Genomic DNA, 18140 nt, shown 5'->3' on the forward strand with positions numbered 1-18140 from the left:
GGGGCGAGGACGCCTTCCGCCGGCTTTTTCGCTTCTACCGGCAGCGCGACGCGTTGGACTTGCGGGGCGTGGTGGACTTCTCCGTGCCGGGGAGCCAGGTAACGCTGGGCTCCTCCTGTCCTCGCCCCGCGGCGAGGGGTTGGGTGGCGCGAGCTGAGCTCGTCCCGCCCTTTGAACAATGTGGTGGTGTTATTTCCCTTCGTGCTCGACGCTAGGTTTATAATGTCGTCCAGTGGCTGGCTAGAAGACGTTGCCCTCCCAGCGCGAGCCTCTTGCGGGTTGCTGTAACGTTTAAAAGCCAGTTGCGTGAGTAGAGACGGGTAGCTGAGGAAGGGCACACAGCTCTGAGGGCCCAGGGCCCCCCTGCCCGCGGGACCCAGAGGCGGGTTCACTCGCGGTCCCCTTGGGCCGGTTGCCGTCGGGTTACGGGACCCTGCCCGAGGGTACAAGGTGCCGCCCCAGCAGCCCTGGGCCAGCACTTGGTTTGTTCACAGATTTATCACTTTTGCTTATGTTTATTTACTTCCATAATGTTTAATTAGCTCTGTAGGCTGCAGTAAGGGATCTCCAAAGACTCTGATTAGAACTATGTGTTACTTAAGGGAAGCAAAGGATCATGTGGACGGAAAAAAGTAAGTTTTACTATTGGAGCTGACACTTTTCTGGGCTTATGGGCCCTTGTCTTGGACTTGAAATACCTGAGTGAGCTGGAGAGGGAGCTGGGATCACCTTCCCCCCACTGTGCAGTGTGTTCCTAGGGTTCTTGCTGTCTTCCCCTTGGTAAAGTTTCATCTCCTTGCTTGCTCCAATATAATAAACATTTGGCTTAGCCATCGGGGTAAAAGCAACCATTAGAGTAGATTAGGGGTACAGTCAGGAGTACATCTGAAACTAGTAGCCTTCATGGTTAGTAGTTCACCGTGTCTTGAGTGATGAAGTGATCCTTTAAACTCATCTTCTTTTTTGTCCCCTCTCATAAGGATAACAGGTATCAGCTGAAGTATTGTTAACTAGATTTTTTACGTTTGAGCCTGTATGAAAAAAGGGTGTAGGGAACGTAATTAACATGAAAATTTGCCTAATTTTTTGTGGTTCAAATGCTTAGCCTTTTCTTTTTATGGTTCTGTTAGAAAATAAATTTTTCAGTCTTTTTAGACTATAACTTTGCTACTGTTAATAGGACACAAAACCTGACCCATATGAAATTGTTCGAGGTATTAGCATTAAACAAGGGAGTTGTTAACCTTTCAGCCTTTCTTGAGCTTGCAGCAGTCCTTTATCAAATCCATCCCTTTGGGGGAATTCAGAGTACTTGAAAGCATCACAAGCATTTGTTCCCTCTCCATATCATTCTTTTTGTGCCTGTTACATTCTAAGATCAGTTGATAGCTTACTAGTGAAAGCATCTTTTAGTCCTTTTTTCCTTCAGGTTAAAAACATCTGGCTTTTCTCTTTTAAGAAGAGCTACAGACCAGGCAGATTGGCCCAGATACTGTTGTTCCTTTCCTCTCAGAAAACTGCTTCAAGTGACTGAGCTCTTCAGTGAAGTGTGACATACCCCAGCTGCCCTGCCACCAGGCTTATTTAACTGATTCAGCACATGTAATTCTTCAGCATAGAAACAATTCCTGTTCTCCAGAAGCCCTGGCGGCATCTGGTGTGTAAGCAGTTTGAGAAGCAGTGAGGTGGCCGAGTCATTGTTCAAGGAAGAGCTTTCCTGGGGTTGTTCTGCAGACAGGACTCTGAACTAAGCTCTTCAAGGCTAGCAGTCACAAAGCAGCTTTTGACAGAAAGCTGAAAAATTGGTAAAACTGAGCACGTTGCCAGAAGCTGCTGCCCAGCGTTAATTTAGAGTTCTCTTACAAATTCTATGTACATAATTTAGACTCGTTGCTCCAAAGATTTTAACCAGAGCTGTCAGCTTGCAGAGAGACTGATTTACACATTTATCACTGCAGAGCCTGTGTGCAAAGGCATTAATTTCATGTACACTTTAAGTTGTCATAAACAAAGTCTTGCCTGTTTCTGCCTGCTTATTCCCACTGTGCCTGGCCAGCTCTTTCCTTATATGAGTTTGTACTTTTGCACAGCCTTGTGGAGAGCCGGACTGGGGAGCTAAGCCAGAACAAAACCAACCTGCCTCTATCCTGCCCTCCCTAAGACAGTTCCCAGGCCTAAGGAAAAAAGGGACTGGGAACACAGTGGATGTGTTTGTTCTTTTCAAAAGTGTTGGCATATTACAGCTTAACGACATGTGTTATTGTGACCTGAGAGAGTACATCAAGAAAAATATATTTTGTTAAGACTTGAGCCTGCAGTTGGAAACAGAAGTGGCGATGTGGTATTTGGAATTTACAGGGTTTCTGCAGTTCTTCACATCAGACAACTTTGGCCACTTCATCGCTGTACTACTACTTCTGTAAATTACAGATAAGAATAGTCATCTACCCTATGGGATCATGAGCAACTTGTATTTAGAACATTATTTGAAGGTATAAAGTGTTATGGGTACTAAATATTGCTCTGTAATGAAGATAGATAATTACCGGAGTGTTTTATAATGATGAGGCTGTACTGTGGAAATTGAAAAATACTGTTGAATTTTTTCTCACCGCTATAAATTGTTTGGGTTTTTTTATGAATGGAGAAGATCTCTCCTGATCCCCAAGTACTGTAAAAACTGTAGGTACCTTTTGATTCTATGTTGAGTACATAATAGCTCTGTTAGCAGCTTGCCCTGTTCTGGTCACAGTTGCTCAGACAGTAGTTGTGTGGCATGGTTAGAATTTTCATGAGGTTTACCTTGGAATATGGTAGCACTCTTTCTTATAGGTGCCATTCTTAGATGCATTTTGTATTTCTTCTTTTTTTTTTTTTTTTCTTTAACCAGATCTGTTTTCTTTTGCCAGGTATTCAGATCACAGCTCAGTGTTTCTTCAGTCAGTGATCAAGATGCCTACAGAGCAGGATTACAGCCAGTTAGCCTGTGGAAAGCCTATGGCCTCAATGGGTATCCAGGTAGGTACTTCTGATTTCAAGAAAAATTAAAGACAACATTGTTGCTTTGGATTCAGGCATCTTCCATCTTATTCTCCTTGCCCTGCCTGAAAAACCTATTTTGGTTTGTTTAAGTGTAATTTAATGTTATTTTAAGTGCAGGAGGACAAACAAGTCAGCTAAAGGGTGGGATGCATCAGTATGGAAGTGAAAACAGAAAGGCCAGTTGTTTCACAATCTCTGATCAACCAGACCATCCCTTGCAAGAATGAATTCCTGTTGCCTTTGATACAGAGATACTATATTTCTGTTGCATCTGTTTTTCCTCAACATATATTATGAAAATTAGAGAAGTGGCTGAAGTACAGTCGTTTCAGGGCTGAAGTGTGTGGCATCTATTTGCTGGTGTAGAACACTGAGTATAATAAGTGAATAAGAATCTCTTGTCCTATACAAGGTACAGAGTAATTTCATTAAGCAGGTTATTTCAAAAACTGAACTGGATCTCAGGTTTGCAGGTCACCTGGTAGAATCATAGAAATATGTTAGGTTGGAAGGGACCTCCAGAGGTCTAGTGCAACTCCCCGCTTAAAGCAGAGTTAAGTTGAAAGTTAGATCAGGTCACTCAGAGCTTTGTATGAATGAGTTTTGGAAACCTCCAGAGATAGATTACACACCCTCTCTGGGCATTTGTTCCAGTGTTTCACCACTCTTGTGATTTTTATTTTTTTTTTTTTTGTTTTGTTTTGTTTTGTTTTGTTTTGTTTTCTTCACCTTAAATCAAAATTTTGTCTTGCTGTAATTTGTGACTGTTGCTCATAATCTTGCTGTGCACCTCTGAGAAGAATCTCGCTTCACCTTCTCTGTAACGCCCCTTGAGGTAGCTCTTACCTTTGTCAAGGTTCCTTTCAGGTGGCAGCAGTAGCCTCCAGCATATTCACTGTTGCCCCAATTTAGTGTTATCTGTAAGTGGGATGAGGATGAATGTTCCGTTGATGTAGATGTAGTGATCCATCTTGACCCCTGTATCAACCTGAGGAATGCATCTCGTAACAGCCACTGGCTAGGCTTTGAACCATCAAATCGCTGTTCTTTAAGCCTGGTGGCCCAGCCAGCTTTTGCTCACCCTTACAGTTTACCCATAAAATCCATGAGCCCCCAGTGTGGCTGCAGGAGACCGACTGTAAAACTTTGCTAAAGCCAAGGTAAACAGCATCCCTGGTTCTCTCCTTGTTTGGGCATCTTCCTCTAGCAGGCAGTAAGGCTGGTTAGACAAAATTTGCCTTCGGTAAATCCATGCTTGCTGGTCCCCACCTCCCTGTGTCTGGAAATTGCTGTCATGAAAGTTTGCTCCCTAATCTTACCAGCAGTTTTGATAAGACTGGTGAGTTTGTAGTTCCCCAGATCTTCCTTATTTCAGGGATTTTTTGCTTGTTTGATTTTGGTTTCTTTTGGTTCCTCAGGACTGCAGTCAGTGTCTGGGGGTTGCTATGAAGCCACCCTACCATTTCTGAAACTGAGGCAGCCACATTAGCCATCTGGTGTAGTTAATACACAGGAAATTGAATAACTTCAGGAGAAAGCCTTCCACCTCTTCTTGACTCTCAAATTGTTCTGCTTACCTGTCATGTTATAGCTGCCCTTGCTTGGTCTTTCTTGCCATTTTATGTCTGTCTAAGCATCTTTCCTAGCAATTATGTGGGGTAGATCACAAATGTTCCACTTAGCTGTGTTTTTCTTCTGCTTTGACAAAGGAAAACCTTTCACTAAAATGAAATGCAAATACGTTAACAAATTCTCAGTCCTGTTCAGAATCAAGTCATGTGTGGACAATAATAATCCTTTTCCAGCTACCTTTATCTGGACATCCTAAAGCACTCTAAGATATTTAACCATCTGCTCCAACAGCCCTCTAAAATAAGTTTGAACTTCTTTAGTTTGTCTGTGAGCATATGGAAGTAATTTGGTTTTGTCCCCACAGCGAGCAGTGAAATAAAAGACTAAGGAAGCTGGGTGGATTTCTGTTGTGGTTGTCCTGAGTTCTGTGAGATGTGGGTGATGCTGTCTTTGGGTCTTTGCAACTGACACAAATTGGTTTTATGATGGGTTGTTCTTACTGCTAGACATCTGCATGTCTTACCCTTTCTTTGACTGAGGTTGGAGACCACTAACAGTAGGTATAAATTAATTTCTAGTGTGCTGCCAGATTTTGCTGCAGTGAGAGAACTGCATCTGCTTCCTCAAGGCAGATTCCTTTAGTGTACAGATACCCACAGAATTTGTCTCTTGCCCACTTTACTCACGCCAACTCTTTCATTGCCAAGAGGTCCAATTGTGTTCCCTTCAGTTTGTGGTGTTCTTCAGTCAGCTCAGAAAGATTGCTACAGAAATATATTTCTCTTGTCCCTCCCACATGTGGTACATCACTGATTTCTAGCACCTTTGGCTCTCCCAGGAGCTATTAGTGTAGAATTTTATAGTAAAACTCTACAACTGTTAGAAATTCTGTGTTTTCTGCCTTTCTTGACATCGGAAGCGTAGGAGTAACCCACTCCTTAGTTGTTCTTGCTTTTATAAATCTAGATTAATCTGGTGAGTAAGCAATGAAAGGTTTGGAGAGACATGGCATGTTCTAAGCTTCTGATACAAAAGTCATAAAATTTGGATTCTTATTCTCAGCTCTGTGTGTAACTGGCCCTCCAAGCTTCAATTCCTTCATTAATACCTGGAGATAATACATACATAGTAGAGCGTAATTTCATGAATGTAGTAAAGTGTTTTGAGAACCCCACATCAGAAGTTGTAGACGGCAAGATTATTGTGTTCTATGTGTAGATTATTCTCTGTCCTGTGCAGAGGCCAACAGAAAGTAAATTTAGTTCTGCTGGCAAAGAAACTTCTCATAAGCAGACCTATCAGAAGGCTGCCATAGTATGAAGATGCAGGGAATGAAGTGAAATGAATGACAATATATTATTAATACACTGAAGGTTCTTTTTCTTACTAGTTAGTTTAATCTTGTGAGATATGCTGGCAGGAAGCTTTTTCTGTGCTTTTATTACCACTTTCATAAGGCCACAAGGCAAGTTTGTATCCTACTGAGACTCCTAGCCTTGCTTCTTCCTTTTTCATCTACTTTTGTCTCTTTAACGTGGTATGACTGAAGTTCAAAAAAACACAGCAGGGTAAAACCTTGAAACTTCCTTTTCCTTTGTTCCTCCTATACCCTTATCTCTCTTTGTATGTGAATTTTGTGTTGGTGAGTCTTACTGAATTGACAGTCTTTCAGAGAGTGCCTTGATTCTCAAAGTAGGTACAATACAAATTAATAGCATCTTCCCGTCAGACACTCATTCATCAATACCGTCGACCCTGGCCTGGAAGTAAACACCCCTGGGGTGCTGGGGAGAGAATTCCAGTGAAGAATCCTGTTAGCATTCCTGGTGATGGCAGATCATGTCAAGGACTCTTGTCTGTTGAGATACAGACCAAATCAATCTATTACATCTCTGCTAACCCTCTTATTTGTGTTGCTGCTTGAACTCTGCCTGAGGTGCCTGGCTAAATGAATGGGCAGACTAGCCATACATTTATTTTGTTTTGTTAATTAACAATGACTGTAAAGTATTTGCAGTCAGCAACAAGCAGTTTGGGATATAATTTGACTTTCATCCTTTTTCAGTATTACCATACCAAAACACAAAGATGGATACAACCAGACTTACCTGGAAATAAACATGAAGCAAAGAAGAAAACAGTTTCTGTTACTAGAGTCTTGCTCAGCCTGTGGACTCCTTTCTGCAGTTCATGACACTGGAGTAGCAATAAGGAGACAGTACAAGTTCAGAGGCAGCAGCAAGCTTAGTCTGAAGTCTGGAAAAATTAGGCCAGAATGACTTTAACTTTGCAGGGTTCAAGAGAAAGATCTTGCTGAATCATTTCAAAATCAAATTTACTCCAAAGCAATTGGTTTTCCGAGTTCTTACTCCTTTATCTACCTGTAATCAATATGCCTTATACAGATGATGTCCTTTATTGTCACTTTTTTACTTGGACTAGTGTTGGCTGCCCTTCCTGTCTTCTACCTTATGGCCACCATTTGTTTGTACTGAAAAAAAAAAAAAAAGCTTTTAACTTAACTATTCAGACCTAATACTAGATATCATCAGCTTACATGCAAAGTCAGTGGTTGTATTGTCTAAGGTGTTTCTTCAGTACTTCCAACCCCTGTCCTTTGCTCTAGTTCTAGAAAAAACAGGGAAATGCCTAATGATACTTTCTCCCCACCCCCTCCCTTTTTCTCTGTGGTCAGGGTTTATTTTCATACCAAACCCTTTCCTTCCGGGCTGCCAGCGTCACTGGGTGAAACAGTGTCTTAAGCTATACCCCCAGAAACCCAATGTCTGCAACCTGGACCTGCACATGGCTCCTGAGAAGACCATTGACCTGTGGGGACAGAGCACAGAGCAGCTGAGGTGAGTCCACAGTAACCCTTGGTGGTCAAAACTTAATGGAGCCAGAATGTCTCAGCTCTGAGAAGGTCTAAGAAAAACGATCAGGGAAGGAAAGCTGAAAAAGATTGTGTGCATGCTGGCAGTATACAGATGGTGTCAGACATGCCAAGTTAAAGATGGATTTTTCATGGCTTGATGTGCATCCTTGTTAATTCTCTGCTCTCACACTCACAATGGGATTTTCTAGTAGCAAATTATTTCACTATTTTACATTTTATTGATGGCTTTGATCCTGGCTGATACTATAGTGCTTGGAAGCATGCTAACCTCAGCTACAAGTGGAACTATGAGGTCCCTCTAGGCCTCAGTTTTCCTGAGGCAAAGAGAATCCTTTCCAAACACCCTGGTCATGCTAGTTCTTTTTCCTCATCAGCTGTCAGACCTAGTATACTGTAATTGAAAGGCTGTTACCTCCACTTTTTTGAACTTCTCAAATCGGCTAGTTTCTGTGGGTTTACTTTCTAGTGTATTTCTTTGTTTGGGGCTGGTTTTTGTTTTGTTTTTTTCTTTCATTCAATCTGAAATGGCCATCCTGTTTACTCTGAAAGATTCCCACAGGTTCAGAGTTCTGTGACTGCAGCCGTTTTAAAGACTTTTTTTTTAAAATTAGTCATGTGTAAAACACCATACAAGATAAATGCTGTTTAGTGTACACAATCTTTTAGTTATTTGGGTATTTATAATTGATATGCTGACTTCACTGCTCATTTTTTCATAATGATTGTTTCCTGTGATGGAGTGACCAGAGTTTCCTACAACTCTCATCTTCCACCTCAGTCTCTTAGTGAAATTGACATGCTGAGATTTTTCTTCAAAAATACTGTTAACATCTACAAGATATGGAATAGCAAAAGCAACATTGGGACTTTTAAATATTTGCACCTAGGAGAGAAGTTATGCCCCCACTTGTGATTTTCAGGCTCAGTCAGAATCAGTTACAGAAATTCAGACACCTTTTTTGTGTTCCATCAATGATGAAAAATTGTTCTTTGAAAGTATTGTGCCCTACAGCTGAAAAAGTGGGGTACTGTTCCAGCTTGACAGGCCTTTCCCAGCAGCAGCACCTGCACACACAGAGAATGATCGGAACAGGGGTTAATTTGCAACTGAATCCAGTTCAGTTGAAAATAGTGTTTGGAAGAGTGATGGCTGACAGAAACACTGGCAGGTTTATTAAGCACTTGCCTGAGTCTTGAGGTAAGCAAACTGCTTTATTTGTGCCTTTACCCAGGGGACAGTGGATCAAACTAGCCAACTTGTCTAGTATCTGGAATGAGAGTGTTTCAGGGGAGAGGAGAAGCAAAATGCTTAACTAAAAAAGAGGTTTACTTCCAAGACTGGACACAACTTTATTGCAGTTTAAAGCCATCACAAAGATGCATAGATGTGCTTGGGTTCTGGCTTACATGCTCTTTTTGGGACACAGGTATCACAAGGTAGGGAGAGTCTATTGCAGTTCCTAGAAATGTATGCTACGCCCCTGTTGCAGTTTAACCCCAGCCAGCAGCTAAGCTCCACACAACTGCTCGCTCAGTTCCTCCTGTGGGATGGGGGAGAGAATCGGAAGGGTAAAAGTGAGAAAACTCATGGGTTGAGATAAAGACAGATTAACGTGTAAAGCAAAATCCACATGCAAGCAAAGCAAAACAAGGAACATATTCACCACTCCCCACTGGCAAGAAGGTGTTCAGCCATCTCCAGGAAGGCAGGGCTCCATCATGTGTAACAGTTAATTGGGAAGACAACACCATCACTCTGAACATCCTCCCCTTCCTCCTTCCCCCAGCTTTATATGCTGAGCACGACATCACATGGTCTGGGATATCCCTTTGGGCAGTTGGGGTCAGCTGTCCTGGCTGTGTCCCCTCACAGCTTCTTGTGCACCCCCAGCCTCCTCGCTGGTGGGGTGGTGAGAGAAGCAGAAAGGGCCTTGGCTCCATGTAAGCACTGCTCAGCAATAGCTAAAACATCTCTACATTATCACCACTATTTCCAGCACAAATCCAAAATACAGCCCCATAGTAGCTGCTGTGAAGAAAATTATCCCAGCCAAAACCAGCAAAGCTCTCTTACTTTGTAAGACTTCAGGTATTTACTTTAGTGCTGGGGACAATTAAAAGCATAAAAAGGGGTAGAGCATCTCTATGAGGGATTTATATATCCTTGTGTATAAGGAAAAGGCTTGGGGGATTTTATAGATGCAATCATTTACCAGTGAATACAGAAAAAAGGAAGCTTCATACCAAAGCCCCCCTGCTGTTCAGTATTGTTCTCTTTCTAACACAGTTATACCGGAATTTCTCTGTACTTGCTTGTAGGAGCACCTGCTGCTACAGCTCTAGGAACTCATTATCTCCAGGTACATAACACTCAGACTTTTCTCTCCTTAGCAGTCACATGTGAAATCATATGCAAAATACTAAATTCTGGGAATAAGGACCTTCTGAGCATATTTGGGTTCCTGCTGTTGTGCAAAAACTCTAGCACTGTAGAAAAAGAAGGGTGCTTTCAAAAGTCACGTGCTAATTACGAACATTCACTTTGTCAATTTAAAGATGTAGAGGAATGCATTGTGGGCTCTCACTTTTCTAAATGCTGTGTTACCTGCTTGTAGGCTCCATAAATTGTTTCAAGCAGCAGCAGTTACGGTGTTGCTGCATTATGGTAAATGTGACAAAGATGGAAACCGGAAAGATTACTTTCTTTCAACAATCAGTGAGCTGTGAAAAATTACTAAAGGTAAAGAAACTGGCCTTTTACTTCTGTTCCTGGTTTAGCTTAGGAACTATCAGTACAGTATAGGTGAAGGGCAGAAACAAGCTGTGTATCCAGGTACAAATGCACATTAAATGCAGATGCTTGGCTGAGACTTGACCATGGCAGCACAAATATGAATCCTGTTCTGTAAAAGAGAGCATGTTTTACTGAACTAATGAGGCTATAAATGAGAGCAAACCATCTGGTGCTACTGTTTATCATGATGCTCTGAGAACATTTCCCTTTTCTTCCTTTCTTTACCATAACATGTGAATTAGATTAAGAAAAGGAACTGAAATTGCTGGAATAAGTGGACTAGAAGGTACATGTGTACCTTCCTTTTTATATTTGTCACTAACATGTTTCTGTCAGATTTACTATAGTAATGCTCTTTGTAACATTTTAAGGACTTTTCCACAGGCCATAGTAAAAGCCCATCTCTTCCTACCTTTACCACCTTCAAGTAAGAATGATAAATTGGTGTGTGGCTTCAGACTGCTGAGTCTCTCTGCATCAGGCTTATCACTTGAGAAAAACAGGTTTTTCTTCTGCATAGCAGTCTGGATAGGAGACACCTGCTAGAGCAGTCTTGATTCTTAGTGATCATGGAGTCAGTCCATCCTAAGGACTTTCTGTAAAAGTACTGAGTGGTAGAACTAGTGGTCCTTTGCCACTTGATAGACTTCACTGTGAGGTGAAGCATTTTCCTTTCTTGTCACTTTCTGTTAAGTGTCTAGAATATTTTTTCCTTGTGTTTGCACCTTTTAGATCTTCACAGATTCTATTCTTTCACTTTCAGGTGCTCAGATAGTACATGCTTAATTCTGACTTATAAATCTGTACCAGCTCATTGTGTTGTCTCCATCTGATAACTCGTTATGTATCATGTTGAAAATAGAAGCTTTCAAACTGATAGTAGTTGACAGGAGGCCCTACAGCTTACACAAACTGCATGAACTGAATTTTCAGCATCTTTGGAGGAGAAAAATAATGGCACTGAAAATAAGTTTAGTATTGATGGTTTTAATAAGCTGAGTGAGTCTCATTACTGAATGCTGCACTACCAGAAAACTCCTCAGAAATTAACATGTATCCTATTTCTTCCCATTTTGTCTTTGCAGAAGGAAAGGTTCCAGTAAACGGGAGCCCAAAAGCTTACTGGAGAAGCTGCGCTGGGTGACCCTTGGTTACCATTATAACTGGGATACTAAGGTATTGAAATTAAACTCTTCTCTATTTTTCTTTGCTATAAGAATGGCAGACAGAGGGCATCATGGAATAAAATGCTTATAATCCTACAAGACAGTCTTGAGGAAAGGCTGTAACAAACCATGCTTGTAAGATCATTTTAATCTGTATTGGTTTACTGTGAAGGATTTAACAGCAAAAAGTCCATTGCTGCACTCTTTCCTTTGAAAGGTAATATGGTAGCATATACTCAGCTGTAGACCTGTGGCTATTTGACATAAGTGAGCATTTTCACCCTGACAAAAGGGATGGTCACAAAAGCATCATTAACTACTTAAGATGAGAATGACCTTGAGTGCTTGAAGACAGCTACTTTGGAGAAACTACTCTTTGGAGGGGTGAGTGAGAGCAGGAAGAGACTGCTACTGATGTGACTTTGAATTTAAGAGTCTGAACCAGTATAGTACAGTCTCACCAACTAACACCTATTTTGGGCCTCCTGACCAAAATAAATTTTTTCATGCGACTGAGTCAGATGGAGGCTGAGAAGGGATGGCAGAGTGAATATGCAGTCTCACCAGTATATTGCAGATACTAAAACAAATCAGCTTGCAGCCTTGTATTTAGCGGGTCAGCCTATTGGGTGGCCTTCATAAAAACTTGGTTTTTCCTTTCCAGTCCTCTCAGAATCACTTATGGGAGGGAGAAAAAATAGGTTTGCAATTGATTCCTGTTTGGCTTATTCTTCAAAGAAGGAAACAAGATACTTGTTTCAGAGCTCTGTTGAGATACAGAACTGTCTTTCCATTTGGCAGCTTTAGGTAATGACCAAGTAGATCCTCAGGGTGTTGGTACTAACCTTAGGTACTAATCTTACTGACTTCTTTTGCCATTCAGATATAATGCTTAACTTCATAATTAATTGAATCTCTGGTAGTCTCAGCATAGGCCCAGATTAAATGATAAGAGGTAGACTTGCTGTTGGTTCTGCCTATGTTGTAGTTATTTTCCAGGCAAATATGATGTCCTCCATAACTATCAGCAAAACCGAGTTCTCCTTCAATGTTTGTTTCCTATTGTATTTGCTGCTCTGATGTTCTGGGTGTGGTTTGTGTTTTTTTTTTCTATTCTCCTTCCTCCAGAAGTACTCAGCAAATCACCACACTCCTTTCCCCTCAGACCTTGCATTCCTGTCAGAACAAGTGGCTGCAGCCTGTGGGTTCCGGGGTTTCCAAGCCCAAGCAGGGATCTTGAACTACTATCATTTTGACTCTTCACTGGGAATTCATGTGGACGAGTCTGAACTAGACCATTCTCGGCCCCTTTTATCATTCAGGTGAGTCAAGGAAAGTTCTTGGGTGTTGTGGAAGGATTGGTGACTTTTTTCTATGGTTGCATATGGGTATAGGAAGTCGGTATGACATAGTTTGCTAATTGGGTAATTAATCTTTGCTCTCTGAGATTTGAATAGTAGGAAGCTGTAGTAGGAAGCTGTAGCTCAAGGGCGTAGGTGTTTCTTTGAAGACTGCTTGAATAGCATGGATGTGGTGCCTGGACTGGAAGAACTTTTTGCGTAGAGCACAGTTCTGTTCTAGAACAGCAGAGTGGCAGTTGGGTACTAGCAGGCAGGAATGAAATACCTCAGCAGAGCTTCAAACCTGCACACTATGCTTACCTTGAACCAGGCCTCTTGGTCTGTTTTCTGTGTTCTCATTGTAAAGTTGTTACTGGGAGTCGATCTGGTGTTCTTGATTGGGTTTGCTGGGTTTTTTATAAAGTGATTTAGCTGCTAATATTTGCTTACTGTATATATAATTGTCCTCTGACTGAATTTGTTTTCTCCCTCCATCCTCGTACCATCTCTAGTTTTGGGCAGTCCTCGATATTTTTGCTTGGGGGCCTGAAGCGGGAGGAGGCCCCAACAGCAATGTTCATGCACAGTGGAGATATCATGGTGATGTCTGGCTTCAGCCGTCTGCTGTACCATGCTGTCCCCCGTGTTCTCCCCAACCCTGAAGGGACAGCTCTGCCTTCGTGCCTGGACCAGGCACTTCCTTCAGACCTTCCTGTTGGCTCAGTCATTGAGCGCAGCTCTGATGAGGATTGGCAGGTGTGTGCCAAGTACTTGCAATCTTCCCGCATTAATATGACTATTCGGCAGGTGTTGGCTGAGGGTCAGAAATTTCCAGAGGAATCTGGGACAAACGGAAAAGGCCAAGCAGCCTCTGAAGACAGTCACCATCAGGAGAACAGCAGGGCCAAGAGACATAAACCAAATCCAGACAGCTGAGACCAGGAGATCATGCTGACTTGGACTGGACAGGCAACCTCCATACGGAATTGGGAACTAATGTAATCATACTAGAAGTCACTTGTCTGTATTGGGATTAATCAACTTCTGCAGAATAAACTTAGTCCTCCTTGCTGTAAAAAATAGGTGGAGAGAAGAAAATGTAAAAGAAAAAGAAGGGTAAGTTCAGGACTGGGATGCAGGAGATGAACTTTGCCTTTTTGTTGCAGACACTTACTGTACTCTGTTCCCTTTAAAATACCTGTATGTCAGAATTTTAAGCTTGGTTCAGTGATGCTCATGAAGTATTTTGAAATCCCTGGGCAGAAAGTGCTAGCAAAAGATACATAATTGCTCTGTGTTAAAGAATCCTATTGGGCTTGTGAAGCTCAGATGAAGTGCACTAACAAATATGAAAGAGAATAGGCTGCTATGGGCATGGGACCTACCCTGCAGCCTTTCTAAGAGAATTACCTCCACAGCCCCAATGGGTTCAGTGATCAGAAACTAGCAGCTCCCTCAATCAACACCTGCTGTGGGCTTACTGTAGTCCTTCTGCCTGCTTGCACCCCCTCAGCTGCCACAGAAACTGCTCTTAGGAGTGGAACTGGACTTTCTTTGCATACCTCAGATTTTGGAGAGAAACAATGGGGGGCAATATCTACTTAGAATATCTAGTAGCTCCCAGATGGATCTCCTCCCAACAGTAAGTATGTGACAGACCTACATACCCATTCTTTCAAAACTGCCCCCTCAAGTGCCTGCAGATTATGGTCCTCCAGTCCCAAGCTAGCATCTTTAAAGAACAGAATGACTTACAAGTAGAAGCAATGGATTTGTAAATTAAGTACCTAAAAAAATTAATCAGTCACTATCTCTGTCACCCAAAGATAAATGTATTGAAACAAAGAAAAGCACTAGCTTTTGTGCCAGTTCTCTTTAAGACTCAGACTTTCCTATCTGCTTTTTAATGCAGTTTTAATTGTTGGAGTGGAATGCACTATCCCTGGGGTATTTTGTTGCACTTTCCCAATGAATAAACTTACTCAGTTTTTAAATTAAAGATCTCTATCAGTGTTGGGCTGGCTTTTTTCTTCCTTTCTTTTCCTCCCTGTTATTTCAGTGTATGGTTAATGCTGCCGCATCCCTTGTGCTGTTCCCTCCAGGCTTCTTTTGGATCTAGTGCGTCTGCCATCTGCCAGCTCTGGTGGAGGAGCCCTACGTATGCCTGCAGGGCTCCTTTGCTTACCGGCAGTTCAGTGTTTGTTGAGCAGTTTCAGAGAGGTGCTGCCTGCAGTATGAAAGTCCAATTTAGTATGTATGTGTCAGCTTCTCATGGGGAAAGTGTCTGGTCTGTTTATTTCATAGCAGGTGAATGTGTGTATGTGTGCAATTAATTGCTTACACAATAGTGCAAAGAGCTCCAGTAATTTAATGTCTAAAATAATCGGATGTGGGTTTTAGTATTCTATGCCAGCAGTGTGTCCTTTCTGTATCCTAGGCTTGGGGTATTTACAGCTGAGCCCTGGGAGAGTGAATACTGTTATGCAGGGAGGTTACAACATGACCAGAATGGAAAGTTGACCAAGTCTCAGAAGACAGCAAAGCTCCCTTAGTGCTATGTGAAGGTGGGGAAGGGGAGAGCAATATTTGTTCTCCTGACAGTGAGAAGGCAGACTCTCAGCTCTTCACTTTTGAGAGGGAAGCAAAATCTGCTAACTCCCTTGGCACCAAAGATGAGAGAAGTCAGTCATGAAACTAGATGTTTGTGAACTGGAACTGGTTTCTTCATGTCACAAGCTGAGGTTTAAGTTCATGGTTCTCATTTCTTATGTCTTCCGTTCCCTACAACTATATAACAATGGACAAGCAATCATTTATTCCAGGATTCAGCAGTTCCTGTGACTCAAGGACAAGAAACCATACTGTTTATCCTTTGCAATTTGAAACGGTAGTAAATGCTGCAAACTACTGATAGCAATTGGTCATGAGAAGGATCCAGTCCACTGAAGCCTTATGTTTAGATGTGACAAAGTTCTGAAGTTGCTGAGTTACTGACTTGCAGTTAAGCTTGTTATCTAACACCATTGTGAGTGATGGACAGCTCTGATCTAATTCTGTTATCAGACACCCAGAAAATGAAAAGTCCATGACCTACAAATGGGTATATGGGAAATGACCCAGGGAAAAAAAAGTCATCCATGTACAAAGAGAAACAACTCTAAGAAAGAAGAATTTCCTAACTGCCAGCCTAGAAGGAGCATTGGTTCTGTGACCACAGAAGAGTGGAAAACAAATGAGCAAATCGCAGGACTTCTGTGGGCTCTGTAAACTGTGCTTCCAGAACATGAATTCAAAGAGGCAGCAACAGCCTCAGGGAAGAAGGCGGGGAATAGGGCTGCATCCAGTGAAACACTCTGCTAGTTTTACTTCTAGGACAGAATGATGGGAACCACTGACCTCCCTACACACCTCTCAAGCTGTTTCTGATGACCCAACAGAATTTTTCGTAGCACTGATCAAATTGTTTGTATCTATAAGTACCACTTGTTTGTATAAATACTTGCTTGTGTTCGTATAGGTGCATGCTGAGGTAATCTCTGTAGTTTTTAATTCCTCTAAAGGAGTAGTGCCCGATGGCCACAAGTGTAAAATTGCATCAGTGGTATAGGCTACAATCTTGTAGGATGTCCTACTGTGCACAGCTGAGAGGAGGGAAAGAAGAGGTAATCTGGACTAATTCTGCAAGAAAATTAATGTAATGAGTTGATTACAAGAAGATAATTGTGTTTAATTCAAGGCCACCTGGTAATGAAGCATGTTGTTTACCACATGTACTCTGTTTATTATGTGATCTATAAAGCTAACTGTCCAACAGAGTTTAAACAATTACTGGGTTTTTTTGTGATCAAGAGTAAAGGGAAAATAAAATCTCCAGTTAAATCAGAATCAAAGCACAGTGGGATAAATACTGGAAGCATAAGAGGATACTGTCTGTGCAAACTTCTTTTCAGTCCTGAGAGTACTGTGCTGGAGAAGTTCAGTGTTACAAACTGGACTGCTGACTAGTGCCCAAGATTTATCGTGTGCCCACCCCACAATAACTTACAGCCAGAGCAGTCCCTAGAGCTGTGCCTGCTGCCAGAATGATTCTCATAGTAGGTATTTTTGCTTTTTGAGAGCTTGATATTTTTTTCCTCACTGTTCCACATCAGATATTTCTACAGATAGTAGTAAGGTACACCTAAGCTCCTCTACTTATGCTATGTGCTCTGCTGAGCTAGTACACAGGGAGAAGCTAGTAGCTATGGAAGAAGCTAAGTAGGTAGGGATTAGTGTGCTGCTATCTGGGTATCTCACTGTCATGGCTACAGGTCCAGGTTGAAGCCAACTTGCATCTTGCAGACAAGAACTTGGATCTGTTTTCACCTATTCATGTAAGTCATTCTGCATCACACCTGAAGCAGGACAGATGTAACATGTAAAAGAGACCTGTCAGTGACAAGACTGTCTTCCACTTAATTGGGATGCAAAATTAATTGAGCTATAATCCAGTGTGCTCTAAGCATACTTTAGTTCTGATGAAATCGTAAAACTTGCCTGGGTCTGAAAGCATTACCTCAAGAAGTTAACAGAAGTACATGGACTGCAGAAATTAATGATCCAGAAAAATAAGTTGCTGGAGGCCTCAAAAGACCTATATATAAAAGGCCTTTTTTTGGATAATGTCTATGCAAAAAGAGACTTTGAGAGAAAACCAGTGACAGTCATCCACAGTCTGCAGATGCTTCTGTAAATCATAACCAAAGCTGGTTGAAAACTGTCTGTAGCATAATATAGATCTGGTACCAGAGGCATAAAATGTGACTGACACAAGTTTATCACAGTACAACGTCAGTTCTGCTATTTAGCAAATGATAATTACATATACCTTAATAAAACCATTTCTCTACACAAAGACTTGAACACTGACTAAGAATGTGTTTACGTATGTTCTGGTAAAGCTGAGGTGAGATAAACGTTGCCGCTGTGCAGATTACAGCTTAGCTCATGCAAGTTGTTTCCTTGCATCATCTTGTAATATCTGTAGTCAAAGGAGCACAGAAGTGGTGGTCGAAGGGACCTCTGGAGATGTCTAGTCCAAACTCCCCCTAGGAATAGTGCTGTTGCCAATGGGCTACCTACATGAAACAGAAACCTTTCATGATGGAGACTGCTATTTTTTTCAGTAACTTCTGCCAGTGCTGCCCTACTTAGAAAAAATTTTGCCTTATGTCCTGTGTGAGTTTCCAAAAATACCACTTGTAACCATTCTCTCTACCTTTTCTTACCACCTGTTATTACCAAAATTTGGTTCCACTGTCTTTGTAACTGTTCTTCAAATAACTGAAGTC

General features: G+C 41.8%; 1 protein-coding gene across 1 annotated transcript; it reads left to right on the forward strand.

Annotated features, from left to right (window-relative positions):
* Positions 1 to 2: 2 nt before the first annotated feature.
* On the forward strand, positions 3 to 14809 carry ALKBH1 (alkB homolog 1, histone H2A dioxygenase; the record flags this gene model as incomplete). The annotated part of the gene is made up of 6 exons (XM_026849268.1): positions 3 to 98; positions 2910 to 3018; positions 7310 to 7472; positions 11390 to 11480; positions 12599 to 12792; positions 13323 to 14809. Coding segments are annotated over 6 exons (1077 nt in total), but the record flags the coding sequence as incomplete, so codon positions are not given.
* Between the last annotated feature and the right edge of the window lie 3331 nt (positions 14810 to 18140).

The sequence above is a fragment of the Athene cunicularia genome, assembly GCF_003259725.1.
Source record: "Athene cunicularia isolate RWA chromosome 5 unlocalized genomic scaffold, athCun1 chr5_part1, whole genome shotgun sequence".
NCBI classification, from domain to species: domain Eukaryota; kingdom Metazoa; phylum Chordata; class Aves; order Strigiformes; family Strigidae; genus Athene; species Athene cunicularia.